A 25,842-nucleotide genomic window follows, 5' to 3' on the forward strand; every position below is an offset into this window, starting at 1 on the left:
GCTTATGTTATGACCGTACTTTTCCACCATATAATCATAATAGAATTGGTACAATCTCTTTACTAATGTTCAGTACGGAAAACCCAATGTAGATCGGATAATTTAGAAATATTTCTGTTTTCTTCACTCATCTCCACAACCTCTGTGTTACAGATGTACCAGGCCTTGACTCTCAGTTTCACTATAACCTATCCAATTTACATTTGTCAATCACCGATTGAGTCTATTTTATTTTGTATATTTTTTAAGGATTTGCTGTACACCACAATGTTCATAAATTTAAAAGTCTTCAGACATTGTTACCGACCTCTGCTTGATGTTTTTTGTTAGTCAATGTACATAAGTATCCAAGGAAATTGGAAAAATTCTAGAATTTTATGTATCTTTGAAATTTTTAGTCCAAGTCTTACGTAAAGTTTTAGGTTCCTTAAACGAATAACATAATTTTTCTTGTTTTTCAATATTGGTAACAGTTTTTTTGCAGGACTACAGAATAGTTTTCTCTTGTCTTCCATACGATGAAATCATATTGTGTCTTAAATAGAATGAAATCATATCATATTAGATTATAGTACTAGTATATAATTTTTTTTTTGAGATTAAGATTGATCTGAAGAGTGTAGGATGCACTGAATCAGCCTCTCACAATTAACGTTTAAATGTAACACCTTGAATATTAAAAACGTAAACATATACGTACTATGATATTTATACTCTTTGAAGTCTAAAACATTAGGTACTCTTCTTCTGTTCTTTGTTGGTAGCCAAACCCCTTTAATTTGGGTCTTACTGTATTGATTTTTTATTGCTGAACATTTAGCGTAGTGTAGTTGTGATGAGTTGTAATGTACAAAATTTAGTTTTAATTTCTAGGAAGAGTTAGTAACACTCGTGTTTTGATCATGTGGTATTTTATTATCTGCAGTTTAAATCTTACAATGAATCTGTTTCATAACTATCATTGCCATCAGCCAATTGTGTAAATTTTTTTGTTTCAGACAATTGTACAGGCCGTTGGAAATGAATTGAACAGATTGTATAAGTTGTTCAGAACTCGTAATCCCCAGTTTAATGGGGGTGTATCATTAGGTGGACACAGTCTAGGATCCTTGATACTTTTTGATATGTTGTGTAATCAAAAACCTGATGCTCCACAAACAACTAGTGAAGTTCTTCAAACTGACACACAGCAAACAAATAGTGAAGCAGTGGAAAGTGATAGTGAAAAGGTATAATTTTTTTTCCAAATTACAATTATTATATACAAATACTGGCAATAAGGTCTGTTGCAAGAAAAAATACAATCTGCACTAGAATACACAGTTTATTATATTTTCCCCTCATTCGATACAATATATGCTGTATTCTTTGATAGAAAATGCATAACATGCAAGTGACTGTGGTTTATCTAAAGATCCTATTCTTTAGTTTCAGTTTTAAAATAGTCCTTCCTGTCTCTGAAGATGCATACTATTATTTCTTAATTAAATTTTTTTTTAGTACTCATTAATTTACAATATTAATTTATATCTGCATTTTATGTTGTACTTTAGTTACACTGGAATATTTCTTTATTTTTTCTGAATCCAGAAATAACTTGCTTTGCTCTGGCTTGTAGGCAGTTTGAACTTTTACATTGACAACACAACATGAAGCTGTTCATGGCTAAACACCAGTTCGGGAAGTAAATACCTACTTTCTCTACTGTTTGACTTTGTTATTTATTGATTTGTCATTGCAATTCCAATTTTTTCAGGAAACTGTTATCAGTTGTAAACAGTTACTGTTGTAACTGTTTTTACAAAAAAATTTTGGTATTGATAGGTGCAAGATCAATTCAGGGAATGGAAACCATTTCACCTGATGACAATTCAGTTATTACTTCCATAATAATCACATTCACTTGTAGTTCTTTTACTATTAACCTTGTTCCATTGCACAGACTTCATTCTATATTAAGATTACGTAAAAGCGTGATGACAGCTCCTACCTTTAATTATGGTTTGTGAACAGGCATTCCTGAAGGAGTTTGCACATTTAGAAATTCTGCTAGGTAATATTCTTCAGTATTTTCTCTACTATCAGAATCAGTGAAGTTGGAACTTAAATATGTGCTTGCTAGTCCTAAAAAAATTCTCATTCTCATTGAAGTTGTTTACATCTGAAATTTTTTGGAAAGAATGGCTCTTTTTAGCTTTTTTTCATAACAATTTGAAACATTTAAGTTAACGCCATAAATATTTCTTTGGTTATATCTCTGTCAAATAAAATACAGGAAGATGTTTCTATAATATTCTCTGGTAAACCATCAATTGTTTCTTGTACCTTTTCCTGGACGAAACTTGTACTGGTTCTCCATCAAAATAACCCATGCGCTGTCAGCCTCTCATTTATACAAAGATTTTATCAATAACCGACAGCAGCATCAGGAGCCTGTAAGATGAACTAATAGTAGGATCCTTGTCTGCCTCCTTTAAACAGTAATTTAACAATCCCTTTCTCCTAACATACAGGGAAGCACCTGCCAGACAATTTATTAAATACCTGCGTGATAGTTCTCATACTTACCTCTAACAAGCGAACAAGGAGCTCTGCAGTTATCCCGTTAAAGCCCAGGGCCTTTACCCCTGCCTAAATTATAAATAGCCAGATGCACTTTGGCCTCAGCAATCTCCAAAGACAATGTACTCCTGAAAAATAGAGCAACCTCATGCTTCAACCACAGATGATATGTGGTCTCCCCCGTTTCATTGTCAGGCAGCAAATTGTTTGTCTGCATAAAATTTCAGAATATCTGATATTACACCATGCCGAGTCAAGAGAGCAGACTGAAGAACATCCTTTCTAAATCTATATCCCAAAACCTTATACACAGCACTCCTTATCCATTCTCTCTTGTTCACTAACAAACAAAGGAACACCAGGAATCCCTCTTTGCTGTGTAGACCTTATGAAAGTAATGAGATTTTCGATCTCTATATTCTGCAACCAGGACTATCTGCCATTCCGGATCACCTTTATGCTGAGATGCTCTCCATAAACGACTGACAGCCTGTTTCGGACCTGTTAATTCTCTGTTCCACCATGAGGCAATCCTCTCTTGACCTGAAATTCAGGGAATCAAATTATTCAGCAGCAACAATAAAACCTGCTACCAACCTAACTGCCAGGTCCTCTAAAGCTAACATATACAGACTACGATCAAGAACACAAAGTTTAAGTAAAATTACCTACCTCAAGGGTTCAGATTTTTGGTAATTTCTTTCAGTAGTCAATCAGCTGCAGTTAAAGCAAAACCGGGGAGCCATTATAGCTTTATCCCAAATTGCTGCTTTACTAGATAGAATTAATTCTGGATCAAAAGAATCGAACTTAATATTTGTAGTTGAGGTTTCAGTTAAAGTTGGTACTCATTTGAACTTATTGAAATATGTTTTCCACCTTAGTACATTAGCAGCGATTCCCATTGATGCAACAGGTAAAGTTGTATTTTGTTCTCCACAAATAGTATTATATGGAGGTTTCGTATAATTAAGTGTTTCACTGTCTCCAACACAATCGATAAAAACATCTCTCTGGAAGTTTTTGATTGGTGGTGGTTATCAGCATAATAGTTAAAAACCCTACTTTTTGTTCGGGGTTGTTTATTTGCCATGTCAGAAGCTATTAGTTTTTCTAAAGCTGTAATTCCTTTTAATGTTAAGTACTGGCATTGTTTACTATTTAGTGTATGGCCATTTTTATGTCTGTTTGCAAAATTTTCTGAAAAGTGGTGTTTATATTTTTCAAACAACTGTTTTGTATTAGGTGGTAATGCAAAAATAAGAATATAGGTGAATAAATTTCTTAGTTGTCATGGTATGCTACAAACTACTGCCTCGTCTTAAGATTTTTTTCGAGATTTTATAATTTTTTATTGCAGATTTCTGCAAACTATCGCATAGAACATCATTGATTCTTCTTCAGTCTTGAAAACTTGTAGCCCCAGATATATGGAGCAGCAGTAGCCTTAAACAATATCTTTCAAGATCAGAGCCAAGGTTGATGAATGCATTCTTCCTATTACATCATCCCCATCACGTTTTCATGAATGCCATTCCCTTTTTACATGATTGCCCAAAAAGGAATGCAATGTATTTATTAGGGTGTGTGCATGTATGTTTGTTCCATCGTAGCAACTCAATAGCTGAATCAATTTAAATGTATGACCCTGTGATGGAATCCTTAAATTACTGAGTGTCATAGGCTGTATAAATATATATATATATATATATATATATGTAAATAAATTTAAAAATTTTGAAAAGAATAGTGTACTACATACAAATACTATATACAAAATTATCACCCGCACACTGTAATTATCCTATATTAAAGAGCAATGTTTGCAATGTTTTTTTTTTTGACAGTCATGTTTTTTAATATTTATATCTTTTTTCCTTGATTAAATAAAAAATGCTTTAGGTTCCACTAATGAAATGGATTGTACATCTTCATTATTCATATTCAACTTGAACCATGCTGTAAGCATTGTGTATCTTTGAGCACTTTAAATTATTGTGCTGGGATCATTGTTTAAATTATCTGGATGGAAAACAATTTTTATTCATAAGGAAGATGAAGCAGTAATTTAACAAAAGTGTGCGATTGCTAGTCCATATCATAACCAAATATTTGCTTCTGTTTGTTCCCTTGATGATATGAAGGATAACCATTTTTGTTAGCCATCATTTCATTCAGGGTGAATTAGGCTTGCTTTCACCACATGGTCCATGAACCCATCAGTTTTACAGAAATTCCATGTAAAGCTGGAAATTTCTATGGGTTTGAAAGTTCTGCTGATACAAACCGATCTATTTTCTTTGTTAGTTATTGGTTTATTTTCTTTCATAATTAAAAGGATGTGGGCATGAAGTAGCCGTCGTTTTTTTATTTTAGATTCAATTACATGGACTCTGGTTACATCACATATCCAAAAATCTTTTCTTTTTTTTATATCGCTGATCAGTAAGTGATGCACTGATAAAGCATGCTATCAGTTCTAGTTGAAGACACGCTACTAAATCAGGACAATGTTCTACTACTGATTGACCATTCACATTTTCCGAGATTTCTTTCTATTTTGGATTATACATTATGGTAACAAAATATATCAGGCTTATCTTAATTTTTAACTACTGCCATTGCATTTTAATAGTGCTGAATCTTATTTCATAGAATACCTTGAAATGCTGATGACATTGAAAGTTTTTCTAGGAAGCAAATCTTCATTATTCTTACCATTCTGGGTTTCAACCATGAGACCCTTGTACTTCTTGATGCTAAGGTGAGATTGATTCTGTCTTATGTAATTCAATCTGTTGCCTCAATTTTTATGTAGGCGTCAAAAATGTACTGTTGCATAAACTTTCCTGGATTCAAAAATGGATTGAATTCATTACAAATTGAAAGGTGATTCAAATAGTGATTTAACTGGGTTACTCTTAACCAGACTGGATTTCCAGTCTGTAACTGTAAATAAAAAATTATTTTCGTGTGTTTTGCAGTGGGATGTCAATTCTCCTACTCTGATCTCCTTATGAGAATAAAAGCACACCATGTGCTCTAAATTTGGATTAAGAATGTTGATTCTTTCTGTTTTTCTGGTTTCGGTGCTTGAACTTGCATGGTAACAAAACATCACGGTGGGGAGGTGGAGTATAATTGAGCATTTTTTCACTGCTTACCATTGTCAGGTGCTGTACTCCAGTGTGGTGATATATTGCTTCATTAATTCTAAAACAGTAAGGTCCATAACCTGGTAGAGAGAGTCATTTTTGCTCCCATCTAAGCAAATGCCAGAGAATTTTTTATTGAAATAATATTTTCCATAAAGTTTTTGAAAACTCAGGTTTATTTTTCATGAGTTGTTGAATTAATGAGGAAATAAAGATATGGTCCACTTTAACTTCTTTAGATTAACACATAGAATACATTCTATCTTATATAGAATGTATTTTCTTAAAATGTATTCATTTACACAAGAAAATGTTTTACACTATAAAACTGACAGATGTGATTAAGACATGAGTGTCTACCTACTTTATTTTCATCATTATGTCATTTAGGGCTTTGTGCCTAACATTTAATTTTTTATCTAGATTTCATTTTACTTTTTAGCAGTTTTTCATTAATTCACAATGACTGACCCTGTTTTCCATTTTTGTTGTTTTTTTGGGTGGCCAAGACTCGAACTACCACAAGGGAACTCAGTTGCAGAAGATCCGCATCATTATTAAGGACAAGACCGTCATAATGTCCCCTATCTCTGTGGCCTGAGAATCTTAAATAGAGCCATTCCCAATTGTTGAGTAAACTTCTAAAGTCTGATAAAAAATTCAAAACTGAAATTGTGGAAAAATATTTCTGCTGAACACAATCTCTACATTACCGGCATATTCACCATTAATAGACAAGACTTAAATAATCTGAGGAATTCTCTACGGAATGTTGGTAAATTAAAAGCTAAATGAAAGCTTAACCTAGAATAAAAACTAAATATTCATTCCAATTGTTAATCACTTCATGAATGATTTGAGATCAGTTCATTACAGCACGATTAAGAATTGTATAGAAAAAAAGAAATACACCTGACTAAGCATTTTCCAACGATTGGTCGTATAGTTGGTGGAGTCGTAATACATGTAAGCCTACAACAAAAAAAATTACAAAATGTAGGCTGAATAAAATAAAAAACCATTTATGTTGGAACTCTAGAGCTGTTAAACACTTTAAGTGTTGTACACTGTTAATAACATGTACTATTAAAAAGGTTTAATTAGTTCTGGAAAGAACTGAGTAAATAAAAAAAATTCAAACCCTTAGCAAGAAACTGACAAACAACTCAACTTAGCTGAAACAGCACTGCACGGCTTCAATGTTGGCTGGAGCTGCTGTTGCAAACAGGGCGTAGTAAGACCATACGACCATGTCTTCGCAGTTTGGGTAAAGTACTCTGCATTAAATCATATTACAGACAGTTTTCCAAACTTTAAAAAAACATTTTGACAGTGTTTTTGTTTTTTATGTTTAAACATCATTTTTCTCTAGTTTTCTGTGTCGTAGAATCAAGGTCCCAAGTCAATATCTCTTAAGGTTAAAGACTTAAGAAGTTTTCCAAGTATTCTTAGAAAGTTTCCAGAGAAATTGAACTTTTAGATTTTTGCAATTCTACTTGTGAAAAGCTTTCAAATTATAGCAAAACCTTTAAAATCGGTCCAGTAGAACTGTCAAAAAGATTACCTTGGACAATTATTATAATTGATACTCTGTGTTCTATAATTCTGTATTGCCATAATAGATAAAGATTTTGCAAATTCATAGATCTGAAGTCTCATGTGCTGATTTTTTCATTGTTCTACTTCTTGAATTGTCCTCCTCTTCTTCATTAACAAATTTGCAACTTTAATGTGTAAGGAGTTTTATTAGCATTTTTACTGCCATCAAAAGTGTCATTTTTTTGTCCTTGCTATGTATTATCAAGATATCAAGTGATTATTAAATTTCTGTTGCTAAACTGTTCTTAAAATTTCAAAAAAAGATACTGAGGTTTTATAAATGTAATCTGTTACATTAGTGTCACTATGTAATTGTTCATTCCCAAAGATGGTACTGCATCTTTGCAGTACTGTATATCAGTCACCTGTATTTTCCAGAGGTTAGATTCCCTCTTTATTATGACTACTTGCATTTCTTTTTTATGTAATTTTCTATATTATTAATTGAATTAGCTACATCTGTTGAAAGGAAATTGAAATATCCCTTCAACTTTAACATATTCACATAAAAAATTGTATGATGTTTCAACAATCTGGATTATTTAAAACCTAAAGCATTTCATTTCCTTAATATGAATGCTAAAGTGAATTTAATTTCATTTAAATTAAGAAGAATTTGTAAAAATTTAGATTGTATCACAGAATCAGTCATTACAATTTGTGGTTTTCTTAAGTCCTTGTAACTCATTTGGTTGTACCAGTTGAATGGAAAAATAATAGCTTCTGGTTTGTACACAAACATAGTTTTCTGGCCTTTTCAAAATAAAATTTAAAAAATTACAAACATTAGATACTATTTTTCCAATCAGAATGATTTGAAATTAGTAAAGAAGGCAGCTAAAAGTAAAAGTATTTGACTGCAGTATTTAGAAAACGAGTAGTAAATTGTAAAATTCCATAAACACATAGTGGATCAACACTCATAAAATACTTATGTAATTATAAAATTTAAGAAATATCTTTTAATCAAATAAACATGAAATTAATAACAGAAATAGAAACATATAAGTAAATGCTAAAAATCTATTTTCCATCTGTAGTGGAAGCCAGGTAGTAAATACTTAAAAGTTAAAAAACAGTAGAAATTTGTGAGAGTTCAGTCATATGAATTGCTGTCAAGTTAAAATAAGCTAATTGTTGTTCTTAGTACAATTTTAAAATAGACAAGTATTTAATATAAGTTTAATATAGTTTTGTTGTAGGTATGATCTAATCCATTTCATTTATTGAGGTGACTTTTTTCAGACGGAGACAAATGAAGTAGAAATTAAGGAAATTAAAAAAAATCAGTTGAATCGTGGTTTGAGTTACGTTGCAACTGGTACTGATGGAACCGGTCAGCCTTTCATTTCGTACCCACAGCTGGACTTCCATCCAAAAGCCTTTTTTGCACTTGGTTCACCTATTGGTAATATTTTCTTACCATTAATTTTTTGATAATACTCTTATAAGTTATGAAATGGGAATGTATGTATATTAGGTTCTACAACCAAACTATTGTACATATGTTAATCACCAGTCACTCTCAAAATTTGCATAATGACTTAAAAAACTTTATATGCCAGGTGTATTGTATCATTCTAAAATGAGGAATATTTCTGAGGAGTGAAGTAAATATCATTGCCTCTTCATTGAGCCAAACTTACTGCTTTACATTAGTATCCCAGTATCCAGCCAATCGAATTCAGTTAAGATACAGTTCAATAAGTGAATTTCAACTGCATTCACCATGGGAACTAGTTACACAATAACATATTGACCACTTTGCTAATAAAAATATTAAATGAAATTTAAACCACCAAAACACAATAAATAGGTAAGTTAAACTTACCATATTAATTCCTAGCATCAATTTTTGCAGGATCCCTGATCTTCAGTTTTATTTAATTCTATAATTACAATAAAATAAATTTTTATAATTTGTGAATTTTGAATTTGTATTTAGATATTTCCAATTTGTATGTGTGTGTATATATATATATATATATATAGAAGCATGTTCACAGTTCGTCATTGTCTAGGATATTGAGACATTAACAATGTAAAAATTCTTATAAATATAATTATTCTAAAAACATACAAAGAAAAAATAATGATGATGGTGATGATGATGACAATAAATAAGTATGACCTACAGAATACTAATTCAAATAAAAGACAAGATTTATATGATGTCAGTTAAATTATAAATGCCAAATACAGTCCAGTTTACTAAACACATTTTAATGACTGATAGAAACTAATATTGCAGTAACAAGATAACAGTAGAAAAGTCTAAAGTTCAAACAGTTCATTTCTACAATTATTATTACTTTATGCTTATAAAAGAACTACTCTACACTTTATGGATGAATAGAATACTGTCACTTTCACCACTGTTTACTAATAACTCACTGAATACTTCTTGTATTCACCCACTGTGCACACTGGAATACTCATGACGTATTCTTCACTCATTACCACACACTTACTGATACCGTGTTATCACAGCTATGCTGAACACGGCCTCTCAGAACTACTGACCCTGTCCACTGTTCTGCAGCAATATTTATACCTTCAGGAGCAGTACCCGCCTTGTCCTGTTAATTGTTGTTAAAACAATTTTTATTTTCTGCACCTTAAGTTTTTCTATAAGTTCTTATTCCAGTTTGGTAATCCTTCTGGTCAAACAAGACCTTTTGGAGGTGTCATTGTATTTCAAATATCAAATTGTTAAATGGAGCTGTTATTTTAAGAACAGAATCCCTTTTAGTTCCTTCGAGATTCTTTTTTATTTTCCCTTTCATACTTCTTAATTGGAAAAAACCCGTTACCCTGGTCTGTTATACTTTTCTTTTCTTTTCTTTTTTCTGTTTAGCCTCCGGTAACTACCGTTTAGATAATACTTCAGAGGATGATATGTATGAGTGTGAATGAAGTGTAGTCTTGTACATTCTCAGTTCGACCATACCTGAGATGTGTGGTCAATTGAAACCCAACCACCAAAGAACACCGTTATCCACGATCTAGTATTCAAGTCCGTGTAAAAATAGCTGGCTTTACTAGGACTTGAACGCTGGAACTCTCGACTTCCAAATCAGCTGATTTGGGAAGACGCATTCACCACTAGACCAACCTGGTGGGTCTGGTCTGTTATACTGGTTCTATATTTGTACACATACACACACCAGTTTCAGTTGGTAAGCACCTTATTGATTCCATGGTAAACAATCTGTCATGGTACTTTCAATACTATTATTTGTTTTGCCTATTTGAGACTAATTTTGCCTATTATTAATAGAATGTGACTGAAATTCAGCAAATTAAAAAGATTGAAAAAGGTTGACATCCTTGTAGAAACTGGTTCTGTCAGAGGATTTAACAGAAGATGATTCTAGCACTGCTAAAGTTTGTTTCTATTTTTATTAAACAGTTGCATGTGCTGTAATACATGTTAATGTAAAATTAACAAACTTAAAATATTTGTCATATTGAGTCTGTATTTCTTTGTGTTTGCGATAATTTACATTCATCTTCTTTAAATTGTGTAAAAATAGATTTAGGATCTTTTTTTCTATGGTTTTCCTGTACTTTTTTAGAGTGTTTCAGTCTCTAAAATAAATGCTAAATTGAGAAGTCTGAATTCAATTTATTGCAAATATTTTGGAATTATTTTAAATTATTTTAAATCACTATTTAAAATAATCCTTTTTGGATTAGAATCCTTTTTGGGAGCCTTCTCGTGGTGGAAGCCTTAAAATAGTATACAATAACAGCACAAAAGTCAATAAATGTAAATTTTACATCTGGCTAATGAGTAATACATGTCATTCATTTCAATGAACCTGTTAGATAATGACAATAATAATAATAATAATGTTTGCCTGAGTTTGTTTAACCATCAAATGATGAATTCTTAACAAGGAATTTTGTAATTTTAGATGAAAACAAAAAAAATTTCTTGTTGTTTTGTTTATTGAAATATCTAATTATTAAAATGCAACTTTCAAGTGTAAGGGGTTAATGATAGGTAGTATTGTCAATGATAAAATGTAAAATTAATGAATTTTTATATTTCAGGAATGTTTGTGACCGTTAGAGGTATTGATTCTTTGGGTGAAGATTTCCATCTTCCCACATGCCCAGCATTCTATAATATTTTCCATCCTTTTGATCCTGTTGCATATAGAGTTGAAACACTTATATTACCGGAGCTAGTCAATGTTCAACCAGTTCTTATTCCACATCATAAAGGTCGAAAGCGAATGCATTTAGGTAAGTTTTAGTATAAAACCATTACCAACAATTTTCTATTTATTTAGTAATTTGTTTATTTAAAGTTATGGCAAAACTGATCTAGCCCACCATAACATCTTCGAGTTTTGGTGTTTGATTTTTTACATTTTTAGCAAAACATAGAATTTTGCTTACCCAATCACAATCTTCATCTGGACTAGAATATCTAAAAATTGTTCGTTCCAAATGTGTTTGTGTATCTCACACTCTAAGAGTTAAATGTATATACCAGTCTTACTGAATTGTTGACATAATCTACTTCTGGGTCTCTAAAAGATCTTATAACTGCTTGACAAACACTAGTTAACTGTTTTAATGCTATTCTCCATTCCTCTTCATATTCTGTGGTAATCTCAAAGTATCATCCTATTTCCTCAATCAGCTGTTTTATTTATTTTAATCCTAGTCATCTAAAGTGTGTTTTGTCTTAGAACTACAACAGTTCTAGCTGTTATTTGTAGTAGTGAAATTTTATTGAAATGCGATTGTCTTAGTGCAGTAGTAGTCATGGACAATGTGTCATTCCATAATGTAAAAAGTGGATGTATCAGGTTGAAGACTGATATAATTTTATGGTTAAAGGGCAGAAATATTGTTTTTGACAAATTTAATTAGTTGATATAGTCAACACAAATCCCATTTCAAAAGATTTGTCATGGATGAAATTACCTGTGAAAAAGGTATATCGTTCTACGGTTCCTCCCTACCACTGCACATTAAATTTGATAGAAATTGTCTGGAACCAGATTAAAGGGTAATACAGTGTGTAATAACAAAACATGTAAAATAAAAGACATGGAAAAATTGTTAGAAGATATATATAGTGTGGGTATCGCTGACAATTGAAAAAAATTTTAAAAAGTAGAGAATTATTTTTGAGAAAAGATGTTATATTGGGGTGGCAGTTGAAAATAAGTTGATAAATTTGAAAACCGATCCATCCGATCTGTTTTCAGAATCTTCTTATGAACCTGATTTTGACGTAATTGTGGAGCTGGATTAAAAACTTCACTTTTACAGATAATTAACAGTAATATATTTACTGATTTTACAGAATAGTAAAATTATTGTTCAGCCTTTCAGGCTGACTGTAATACGCTAATGTACAAAGCTCAAAACTTTCAGGATATTGAATTTAATTCTGTATAAAAGCTTTTGCAGCTTATTTTTGTGCCTAGGGTTTTGTAAACCATTCACTGAGTAGTTTTTATCACTGTACTCTAGCAAGGATTTTTGAAATTACAGAATGAAAACAAACTATTTGCACATTGAGATTATATATGTGTTGTTTACAGTCGAGTTTCGTTCATGAGGCATGTATTTTGCAGTTTACTGTAGTAAGTTTTTTCTTTGTTTGTTTATTGTGTTTTTGGTAGGTTTCAAGATTGATACTTCTTGTTTTGTAATAACAAAGACTCATGTAATTACTTATATTTTGTAATTACGCATGTTTTTTTTTCTTCTGTATTTTATTACCTACAACTGACTTTATGAATATTTTTGTTTAATAGGCCCTACTCCATGTAGACTTTTTTGTTGTTACTGTATGTAAATTTTTCTGTAATTATTTCATATTATTGTAAATTGACAGACGTATAATTGGAACCTGTGGAACCACTGTAAGATATTACTTCATAGGATGATATGTTTGAATGTAAATGAAGTGTAGTCTTGTGCGCTAATGTTTGTGCCAGTTCTTGGTAAGATGTTCAAAAAGAAGATGTATCTTCGCATAAACAAGAGGTTCATTTTGCAGGGTCTTTTGATGGAAAGGAACCAGTACAGGTTCATCCTGGAAAGGATACAGTGCTTAAGGTATTGAATTCTGTCTTCCAGTTCAGTGGATTATGTCCTGGGTATTTTCCAGTACTTTTAACAATCTATAGTGGCCATTTATCAATTACAGAAACAAGGGTGTACTGTAAGTGAATTGCAGGTATTGCAAAGCTACTTTAGACACCGAGATGTGCTGCTCCACGAGGGTGGCTATGAGGTTAGCAAGATGCTGTCCAAGGGATGTCCTCAGGGCAGGGTGTTAGGTCCTTTGTTGTGTGTGGTGGAGTTTGACTTTTTTGTGGCTGAGGTTGCCCAGCGGGTGTAGCATCATGGCCTATGCTGACTATAGGACTCCTGGGTCAAAGGATGCTTGTGGAGGGAGATTGAACTCCGAGCCACCCAGGCTTGCAGGCTACTTGATCTGTGGAATGACCGACATAAGATGACATTCAGCGCACGGAGAAGACCATGATGATGTTCCTCAAAGGCCATTTGGTGGTGAGGCAGCGAGCCTCACCACCAAATACTGGCCTATACATTTTATATAGTATACATTTTATATTGGCCTCTGTAAGGCCAGTGTATAAAATATATTCAATAGTACCTCAGGGTGTTTCTTGATGAGAAATTGGTAATGCCTTCTTTGGTATTCGACATGTGGTCAATCCTGACTGGGGGTCTTAACTTTAAGACCGTGAGTATCCTGTATAAGGGCATTTGCAAGGCAATTATGCTGTATGTGGTGCCCGTTTGGGTGGGTAGGTTAAAATTTAAAAGGGTATATCGGGTATATTAATAGGGCTCAATGCCTTATATTGTTAATGGTGATAGGAGGCTACTATACGATTTCATGGGAAACAATCTTGGTGATTGCAGGTGTGAAACCGATTGATTTGATTGTGTCAGAAAGTCAATAGCATTATGTTTGTAAGAAGTATTCTGAGAAAGTTGGAGAGATTGAGCAATTTGGCAGTGCTTTGTGGCAGGCCAGGTGGGATGAGACAGAGGTTGGGCGTTATACATACGATCTCTTTCCAGATGTTGTTGGTTTGCCTCTTGGGTACACTGAATTGTATGTGATGCAATTTCTTTCTGGGCATGGTGCCTTCAGGGACAGATGCAGAGATTCGGCTTGGTGGATTCAGGAATATGTCCACAGTGTGGATAGTTGGATGATGCCTACCATGAATACTCTTAAGTACAAGTTAATACAGATGGAGACTATTTTTCAGCTTGATATTATTGGTTCGGCGTTGGATCTCCATGTAAATTGGAAGGACCAGGCCAAGTGGGCAATTGTAGAAAACTTTATAGTTTATTTAGCAAAAGAGATAGTTGCTGAAGGAATTTAGGATCCTGCTTGTCTTTTCCTTTCTTGTATTATTCTTGTTGTTTTCATTTAAGTTTTTTGTTTTGTTTTGTGTTATTAAGTTTTTGATGTTTTTGTTTTTGTGTTTTTATTATGCATTAATGTTGCATGGTGGACTCAACTTTACCTATTTCGATAGGTAGTTCAGTTCGTTCGATGCATTCTGTCTTGTTTAAGACTTGTAAAAATTAGGATGGGTTAATGCTCTAGGGTAACTAATCCTGGATATCATTATATATATATTTCACCAATACAATTGTCTTCATACAATACTACCATAAATGTCTTTCCTTTCCATTCGTTATTATAATATCTTCTTTTTGAATCTTATTACCCAAGCCTGATTTTTATGATTCTCATGTATATATATTTCAGAAATTTCTGTTCTTTTACTTTCTGCTTTTCCTATCCATGTTTCTCTGCCATAAAGTGCTACATTCCAGAGAAATATACAAAAAGCCTGTATATACTTAACCATGTATATGACAAAAGATATGGTAAGTGTTTGTTAACAGTAAGATTTGATTATTGGTCATTGTTGGCATTGCGTGTATTATAAATTTTGTTAAAATAATGACAAGTAGATTTTTCTTTGGTTAAAATTGAGAAAAACATTATCTTTAGCGTAGATACAGGCTAATCTCAGTTGTAGTCCTTTTTTTTTTTAAATTTATTTCATAGTATTTGGAAAATTACAAGCCTGACTGGGATTCATGGATAAAATATATTGTGATACCTTTTTCATTAAAGGTATACTATACTGTCATGCTGATAATTGAAGTATTTAATGGCTTATTTCCTTTATCTTTTTATTCACAGAATTAAAAGATACGATGGCACATGTTGGTGCAGCTATAAAACAAAGGCTAATGGAATCTATTCAGTCAACTTGGAACACAGTATACCAGTTGGCTATGTTCCATAAATCTGAAGATATTGGACAAGAAGTAGACAAGGTAAAGACATTAAACGTAATTAAATTCTAATGATTGTAAAAAAACAAATTTACTAACCAAACCACTACATACACATTTACATATATAAAAAATCATTATTAAAATATATGTTTTTTAATTGTGTAACATTAATTATAGTTCTGTTTTTTATATTATTATTGTTCATTTCAGTAGTATTATTTAAAAAATGATATTAAATAGGTTTTTTACCATTGTGTACACTTTCTAAAAAAAATGTTCATTGTAACAAATTTATTCATTAGCTACATTAAGTTTAAACTCTAAGTGACCTTGAATTCATTATTTTTCATTAAAAAAAACTAGTTTTAAGAAAAGTAGTAGTAATGAAATATGATTTATATTGTAATTTGGACAAAAAAAAAACTTAGATAAAACCATTTTGTATATATATGTATATATATTTTTATATAGTATGATGTTCTTTTATTTATTCATTTTGTGTTAGTGTAATCTTTATTAGTAAAGAAAAGACTGTTGTGAACAATGAGTGAATTGTATAATAAAATTGAATTTTTGGCATATCCTAAGAGCACCTTTATCCAGTAGTAGGCTTATTACAGTCCTTGGATATATTTAGCTACCACCTGACATGAAACAATTCTGAATAGGATTACAGGTTAATAATTTTCCACCAGATCACTTGTAACACTGAGTCCACACGTTCCTTCATTCTCTTCACGGACCAAGGAAGGTTTATAGATGCGTAGAACTTAAATTGTGAAAGAATTGACAAGGAAATGATAGACAGTAAAAGAAATCAATTTAGTTACATCACAAGAAAAATTAACCCACTCAGAGGTTAGTGCTTCAGTGTCTATTTTACCCACCAACCTGTGGTAGGGTATTTTTACCTAAGATGAGTGCAACACATACCAATCAATAAATTTAATTTACAATTTTTTTTCCTTTACTGTAGATAAATATTTTATTTAAATAAATCATATTTTTATTAAATGTTTTACAGCATGTATTTTTTTTAGGTGTTAGAAGATCAAATAATGAAGCAACAGTCATCTGATAATGGGGATGATGCCTGTTTGCAAGATAACAATCTTGAAGACTCAAATTTAGAATTGAGAGTTGGAGATCTTAATGGAGGACGTCGTATTGACTATGTATTGCAGGAAGCTCCCTTAGAGAGCTTTAATGAATATATATTTGCATTAAGCAGTCATGTTTGTTACTGGTAAGTTAATTATTCTTTATATAGGCCAACTAACTAGTATATAATACTACTTACATACTTATATAAAAATTATAAGAAAAATATTAATGTTTGTAAAATGTAAAACAAAATAATTTAACTACTATTATCGTGGTTCTAATATCTACATATATTTATAGGTAATAATTATTGCTAGCATTTTCACTTTGCAGAAAAAAACACAGTCAACTGAAAAATTATCTAACTTTTTGTTCTACAATTTATTTACACAGAGGTTCAACATCATTTTTCTACATTGTCACCTCCATTGTCAATGCACTTTGCCCTGTGGAAAATTGACAACCTCTTAAAGCATCTTGATCAGCCCAAACAGATGCAAGTTAGAGGGAGCAGTATCTGGGCTGTAAGGAGGGTTCCAGTTCTTCAAAATTCAACTTGATGGTTTGAACAGTGTGGCAAGCTGTGTATAGCCTGGTCATGCAATAATAATACTTTCTTTGACAATAGACCTCAGCATTTATTGCGAATTGCTGGCTTCAGCTTGTTTTCCAACAGTTCACTGTAACTCACATTTTGTAATCTTAGTTCCCTTTTCCATGAATTGTTCCAATGTAGGCCCTTTTGTGTCAAAAAATTATTAACATAACCTTTACCGCCATTTGTTCAATCTTGAATTTTTCCTCCATTGGTGATCCAGGGTGTTTCCACTCCACTCTGTCATTTCAATTCTGACTCATAGTGATGAACCCACATTTCATCACAGGTGGTGACTATTCTGCTCAAAAATATCTTGCCTTCCTTGTTGAAGCGATCGAGTAAGAATTGACAGATGTCAAAATGTTTGAGCTTGTGTTCTGCAGTAAGCTGTCTTCTACCCATCGCGCACAAATTTTACTAAAGCCAAGCCATCATGTTTGATTTGATAGGCAGAACTATGGATTGATGTTCAAAGAAGACTACATCATTGATGGTAACTCGCCTATTCGTCAGAACCATCTCTCAAGCTTGTTGAATCTTGTCATCTGTGGTGGATGTTTAAAAGTGAGCAGGACAATTGTCCTGCTCACTTTTCATGCATCACACTCATCCTGACACTTTTAAACCTCTCAATCCACGAAAAAACACATTTACTTGATAAACCATTCTCCCCATATTGTGATAAAGTCTACGATGAATTTCAGCCCCGTTCACACCTTTTGACCAGAGAAATCAGACCCCTGTTTGTTGTTCATCTTTGGTGCAAACTGCTAGCAGAGTGGACATGTTTACACTGTAAAAACCAGAAGGCAAATTATGCAATCGGGAACAAATTTTGCACACGTGACCGCAGTCGTACCAACTCTAATCACATATACACTGAAGGCAATATGACAACTTTAAAGGTGTGTTGTGGTGAAAGTATAGATCATTTTTTACTTGTCCTTGAAGTTATACTGTGCTACACAATATGTTATTAAACTGTTATGTATATAATAAAGTGTATTGTAAATAAACCTCCGGTTAGGGCTTACATAAAAATCAATTTCTGTAGCAACATGCACATAGTAGTTAGTAATATCACTTCCAGTAACTAGTCTAGAAATTCACTTCCTTTATACTGATATTGCTGAAGAAAAATCAATGCTGCTCCAATTCTTATTGTTTTGTGGGCTTTTATAAGTTGTTTCATACCCAAAAATTTGGTTTTTGTTGCCAACAAAAACCCAATCTGTCTGAACAACTCTGTAAAGAGTGGACTTGCAGATGTTCCTTTTGCTAGTAAAAAAACAAAACAGTTGATGCTACATACTTGCAATAATTGCCTCCATTATTTCAACACTTACTACTCAATTGATACAAAATGGCAACTGATTATATATATATATATTTAAGCTTAGCAGATTTATATTGCTAACTACGTGCATGTTGAACATGCACATTAATATGAACATCTGCAAGTCCACTCTTTACGGAGTTGTTACAGACAGATTGGGTTTTTGTTGGCAACAAAATCCAAATTTTTGGGTAAGAAACAACTTATTCCCACAAAACAACAAGAATTGGAGTAGCATTGAATTTTCTTCAGCAGTATCAGTATAAAGGAAGTGAATTTCTAGACTAGTTACTGAAGTTAATTTGTAGAATTGTTACTGGGAACAAGACATGGATTCATTTCATCAGTATTGAATAAAAGAACAGTCTAAACAGTAATGCTTTTATACTCACCAAACAAGCCCAAAAATTCAAACAAATTAATTTTTAATTTAAGAACAATTTATTTTTTTAAGAACAAAAAAATGTTGGTGCAAACATGTGTTTTGAGACCATAAAGGAATTTTGTTGGCAGAATTTATGAAGCAGGTACAACAATAACCAGAGATGTTCATTGTGAAATGTTGACAAAGATTAGGAGAGAAGTACTGAATAAATGGCAAAGGATGCTAGCAAATGGGATCAATTTTTTGCCGGACAATGCACAGCCTCCATTGCTGTTAGCACTAAGAGGATACTAAATAAGTTAAAGTGACAGATTTTTTACCATCCTCCTTATAGCCCTGATTTGACAGTCTGATATTCTTCTTTTCACAAAATTGAAGAATTTGAGTCTACACAAATGAAAAAAGTTGAAGAAGTTGAGTCTACTCAACATTTCAAAAGTAACTATGAATGGGTACCCACCCATTCATCGTTACTGACATAAGTGCTTGAATTTGGGTGAGCACTATGTTAAGAAATAATATAATTGTGTATGCAATTTTTATATATAGTAATTTTTCAATTTCTTTTATTTCTATTACTCGACTAGAAGTTAATTTATAAATAGCCCTCATAAGCAAAAGTATGCTAATCAGGCCAAATTTTGTATGTTGGGTTTTTACAGATCCTGACATTTCATTACCATCTAGCCAAAATAAAAACACAACTTTAGCATTAAAAATTCTAAAAGGATGTATGCATGGGTCTGTGCTCTCCAGACTGGCGTTCGGTGTCTTGTCTTTTATCTCCAGATTTGATGAATCAATTTGGATGAAATTTGGCATCATGATTTCTGAACATAGGGTGTTGATGTGTACTTAATTTCATTTCATTTATTTTGTACTTTAAATTTTGTCACAATTAATCAAGGGGGCTGGGCGATATAGACCTTATGGGTCTCATTTTACATTTAAAAATTTTATTCATAGGATAGTTAAGTTGTAACTCAAAAGTCACATTCTTGTACTGTTTGGAACACATTAGTATGTCACTTTGGTTATGTATTTATAAAAATAATAAACATTTTTTAAAATTAAAAATATATTTTAATTGTTTAGTTTTAGTTGATGGCATTACAAAGTATATGTTATTGTCATTAATCAGTAGTGTTATTTTCATATGCTACTAACATTTAATATTAAAAGACGTTTAATTACACTTAACAATGTACATTTTAACATTTTGAAAGCAAAATATTTATTCATTTTTTCAAACTATGGTTGATAAGAGCTTTAGAGCTGTTGTGCTTTCAGTAATTGACTAGTTTACTCAGTATCTTTTGATTTTAAATAGAAGAAGGTTTTTTATTTATTTATTTTTTTTTTGTAGGGAATCGGAAGACACAATGTTGATGATGTTAAAAGAAATATATGCATCTACAGGAATTACACCAGATAATCAAGTACCCCAACAGATTCTGCCATTTGATATGAATGACAAGGTAGATAATCCCCTACCTGAAATGCACCAACAATATATACCCCTTACAGCATCCAGTCAGCCAGTTGGTATGGATCCGACTGCTCCTCCATCTGATAGCTTTGCTGTTGGACCTCCTCCCACTACAGGGTTCAGAAGAAATTAATTTTTTTTTTCAAAAATAAATACATGTTAAAAATATATATGTATATATATTAATGGTATCGCAATTACAATCAAACTATTAATGGATTTTATTGACAGTAATTATATTCATTCATTATCTGCTATACCTAAGTACCTAAAAATAATAAATATTAAAAGTTTATTTTTATCTTCACGAAATATAAAGGAAAATTGTGCATAAAAAATGTTTTTGTAGATATATTAATGTTACATTACATAATTAATACATTTGTAGTTGAATAAACTTCAATAGCAGTATCTTTTGCATCTATATAAACTTAAATATCAGTAGTTTGTGCATATAATATTTTGTTGAATACTGTAAAAAGCATATCCACTGTTATATTTTTTTTTATGTGTATTTGATTTGTAAAATAAGAGCATGACAAAAAATAAATATATTTACAATATAATAGTGCAGTGTTTTTGTAGTTATGTTTGTTATTTATTGTTTGTAGTTTTGTTTGTTATTTTCTCTAAGTTACATTAATTACATATTTTTTCCAGTTATATATCTTTTGTATCAATCATAAAATAAAATTTTAAATTGTCAATTTAAATCGTTTTTTTCCTTCTTAGGAATTTAATTGCCATTTTATTACTATTTACATTCATATATTCTTATATCATTGTAGAATATATAAATATAATCTGTATAGAATATTCAGTTTCATTGTTCTTCTTATAATGTTGATCGAGAGTAGATTTTTCTCACAGAAAATGAAATTCTCCCCTACTTCCCAATTTTCCCCTTCTGTTAATTCCATTCCTGGTTTTAATGCTTATGTATAGTCTTTAATTTGATATATTATAATTGTATTACAGTCATACTATATTATATATTCACCACAATAATACATATAAGAGAAATAATTATTTCTTAAAAAATAAAAATACACAAAAGTTGTAACACAGCATCAAAATTATGTTAGACCATTAGCTTAAAAAAAACCCTGCCAAAACCTAAAACGACTACTGCAGTTCATATGAGACAAAATGTTTTTAACATTAATGCTATATTATAAAAATATTTATACTGAACTAATTTCAAGTAACAAAAAAATTAATTCAATTTGTGATGTCAAAATTTAAAAATTGTCAAAATAAATCAATTCATTTACTATTGTCAATAGTTTTATTTTATTTATTATCTTTAAAATTAATTTTACTAGCTAAGACTATTAGCTGTTTCTGCAAATTGTAGGGATGCAACTGTATACTGTTGACTATAACCTTAAAATATATTTTTATATAAACAAATAAAAAAGTTCTAAAACAGAATTGTTGATTGTAATTAACTGTGAAAAACTAAACCTCTAATCTTACTGTATTATACAGCATGTATTATAATGTAAACCTCATAAATGATGGAAATCATTTGATACCCATCTCCAAAGGTTCTTTTCCACTAAATCATATTTTTTTATGTATTTTTCAAGTACATACATGGGGTACCTGTCAACCAATGAATTTGATAAGTGACAGCTAACAGTTGGTACTCTTCCTAGATGTTTATTCTCTACTTCTTTGAAATTGAACAATTTTATGTAAAAACAGACACATTTCACCTAACAGCAGGGAACTTTCACAAGAACCTGTCTGAAAACTTATTAGGTATTACAAACACTCAAACATATGAAGTGCCCAAAGATCAAGTAAAAACAGGATCTGGCTTCAATCTATCTACTGAACATTCAAAATGTAAATAGATTTTACATTTATTCTAGTCAGGGAATAAATAAAAAATACTATTGTGTAAGTTACAAACATGCTCTGATGAACAAAGGTAACAAATGACAACAATTTTCATAGGAATAAACTAAAGATGTTTAAAAATTCATTTTAAAATAATTTTAAACATATCACCGAAATATATTTATAGTTCTGGATGAATTCTCATAAATTGCTGTAACATAATGCAGGAAATCTAAAAAGCAATAACCATGGAATTTTAGGAATTATGAAGTTGTTTGCTGTAATTTTAGGCTGTAAATATTTTTACTAACAGTGTAAGTGAATGTACTGAGTTAATTTGTATTATATTTATTTTCTAGATGTAGATAATGTACTTGTACTTTTAATTTTTACTTTATATACAGCTATGTATAAAGCAAATAATAGTACATAAAATTGTAATAGAGATTTATATATATATATATATATATATATAGTTTTACTTTAAATTTATATATATATATATTGGTTTTAATTTTAGTTTTAGTTTTGCTATGTGTTAGTATTAAATTTACACATCTGTACATAGATTATTTATAATACAAATACATGTGATCATGAGCATTAAATTTTATGCATACACTCAGATAAGCATACAAAACTATTACTAAATTAAAATGTAATAATTTTATAAACAAATTACTTTATTAGTATAAATGTTATTGTTGTTTATGAATTAAATACTTTAATGGTAATAGTAGAGGAGAACCTTTACTCGAAAACATGAAATGAGTTAAATTTGATTGTAAACTAAGTAAGTAAATTTATGTACGTACATTATTTATACAACATTTTGTATAATTGTAGAATAAATTAGATAATGTTAAATTTTTCATGTAGTTTTTATACATATGTTAATTTATATTTTATGTATATAAATGGGGTGATTATTTGGCCTACAGTGAAGAATTTGTAAAACAAATATCAATAATGTGTAATATAAAAACTTTCTAATATAACCGTTCAGAAAGCAGTTATTTATATTATTTGCAGGTTAAGTTATATTTCTTAATGAATTTTTTAATCCTATAAAGCTAATGTTTTGCAGGAATTACGTTAAGGCTTCACCAGGCTTTTATTTGAAATTTGAGTAATTAATTGCCAAAGAGTAAATTTTTATAAAATATTAATATTAATAGAATATAAGAGTAGAATATTAATTATTTTCCGATATTAATTATATATTTGTTAACAAACTAATACAATAACAGAATTTTATTATTGGACAAATAAAGCATGCAAATATAGCACAGTTAGTGTTTTGATTTTCCTATATTTTTGATAGGAACATTGAAAATCAAAATATTAAAAAACAGAAGCAAGGGTAGCAGTTTGATAAGGCCACTCTCTTTTAAGTTCATAATGAAATCTTTTACATAGCCAAAACAGATTAAAATTTGTTGTAAAATTTTTTTATCATTAAAAATTTTTTCATATCTTTCTTGAAGGGTTTTAGATAATTTACATTTTTCATACAGGAGGGTCACTATGATTTCATGAGTGAAGTACACATTTCAATAAGTTAATAAATCCATTTTTATTTAGAATGTGATAAAAGCAGTGCTGTCAGCAACATACATAGTTTGAACAATATACCGTACATCCATAACAGTGAATACATTACTAGGAGAAACCGTCTCGTAAAATGTGATGGACTTACTAGAAGTCGCAACTGTTGATATATGTTTGATTCTATTTTTAACTTGTAAGTTAGTTAACTTACAAATTAAACTTTATGTCCCAACAAATGTGTCTTGGATTTTTATACTGAGCAGAGAAAGGTGGATGAGCCCATCAGTTGTCAAGAAGGGGTGGAAGGAAAATGTATTATTTAGAAACATAAAACGTATGAATACAATGCATTAGCATTCTAGGATTATAGCTCTAATATAATTTAATGTGATTTCATCATTTTGTAATTATTGGGCAAGTAATAATTTAACTGCTATGTTCTTGTTCAAATATTTTTCTTATTTATGATTAACATTTTTACTTAAAATATTGTGTTGCTAATATTTCTGTAAATTGAATAAAGTTATTTTTTTATTTATTTCTTTTTTTACATCTCCCCTAATGCATAGTGCCTCTTCCACACTCATATATTAACACACTTTTGTGTTGTCACATGATGACAGTAAGTTATTTAATGTAAATTTTTTTTTAACATTTTATTTAATTATAAATGGTGCTAGGTTTGTTTATCACAAAATACGGAATGCTTTTGTAATGCTTATTTGCTGGGAAAGGAAAACTGTGGTAGCTTATACTTATGAAGAGATTGCAGGATAACATAAAATACCTGAAAAATTGAAAGGAAGTAATTAAGACTAATATATCTTTTAAATGCTTTTTATTGAAGCCAATTTAGTAATCAATTATTCAAAATTAATTGGAGGATTCTTAATTCAATTTAAATTAATTAATTAATCCCAAATTCAGCTTATATTTTTCTCAGTATTATCCACCAAAATTTCTATGAATCTGGGAATGAAATTTAAATTAAATCATATGATAAAATGGGATACTGCATCAGTGACCAATTTAATTGCAGTATCAACTTATATAATTAACTTTTAGTAACAACTTAAATAATTCAGCTTATATATTTTTTTTATAATGGTAGGTTATGTCACCCACCTTGGATTTCCCCCTCCCATCTGCCAGAAGCCAATAGGATTGCAGGCTCTGCTCAATGCCATCCTGGATTTCCCATTTTCCATGTGGGAAATTCCCTTTACCCTTGCAGGTTCACCAAACTAATTATTGTTTTAGCACATTAAATGTTAATTATTCAAATATTTCAAAGGTTGGTAGTACTGGATTGTCAGCTGTTGTTGTCGCTACTAAGTCTGGAGAATCACCAGCTGTTGTCAACTAAGTAGTGACATCACAGGTTAGTGGGAAATTTAAATAAGTAATATTGAAGGTGTTAAAAATTATCTGAGTAGGTCTTGAACTTGGTCGCCGAGTAAGTGTGTAGATGATGTGTTAAGCCTAACAGCCACGCCTCACCCAGGTCATCTATGTGAATTTTTTCTATAAAAGTCAGTAAAAAAAATCTTTAAATAAAATTAAACATAAATAATAATAATAAAATAAAATATATAATTAAAAAATAATACTAGAATTAAATTAAAAATATATGAATTAATAAACATTTTTCTTAAGAAATAAAAAAATTACATAAGTAAAATCTAGATGTTAAATTTGTGTACATGTGTGTATATAAATAAGATATAGATGTAATCGAAGATGATTCGAATCTTTGTGACTGCTGCACTGGGAGCTGACTATGTTCCACTCAAGGCCCATCCACCTGCAGTTCACATTGTTAAATGTTTCAAAAACTCCAAATATCTCAAAAACGGTCGGTTCTAGCGCTTAGAAAAA

General features: G+C 30.8%; 1 protein-coding gene across 3 annotated transcripts in view; it reads left to right on the forward strand.

Moving 5' to 3' along the window:
• The window catches only part of LOC142325508 (triacylglycerol hydrolase DDHD2-like), a 182,505-nt gene extending 158,003 nt beyond the window's left edge, over positions 1–24,502 (forward strand). For all 3 annotated transcript variants that reach the window (XM_075367360.1, XM_075367361.1, XM_075367362.1), the window contains 6 exons: positions 999–1,229; positions 8,562–8,724; positions 11,376–11,570; positions 15,556–15,692; positions 16,694–16,899; positions 20,443–24,502. In XM_075367360.1, coding sequence (XP_075223475.1) covers positions 999–1,229; positions 8,562–8,724; positions 11,376–11,570; positions 15,556–15,692; positions 16,694–16,899; positions 20,443–20,698 — 1,188 coding nt within the window. In that variant the 3' untranslated portion in view covers positions 20,699–24,502. The remainder of the gene's footprint in view (positions 1–998; positions 1,230–8,561; positions 8,725–11,375; positions 11,571–15,555; positions 15,693–16,693; positions 16,900–20,442) is intronic.
• Positions 24,503–25,842: the final 1,340 nt, after the last annotated feature.

Source organism: Lycorma delicatula, chromosome 5, assembly GCF_047948215.1.
Source record: "Lycorma delicatula isolate Av1 chromosome 5, ASM4794821v1, whole genome shotgun sequence".
Classification (NCBI taxonomy): domain Eukaryota; kingdom Metazoa; phylum Arthropoda; class Insecta; order Hemiptera; family Fulgoridae; genus Lycorma; species Lycorma delicatula.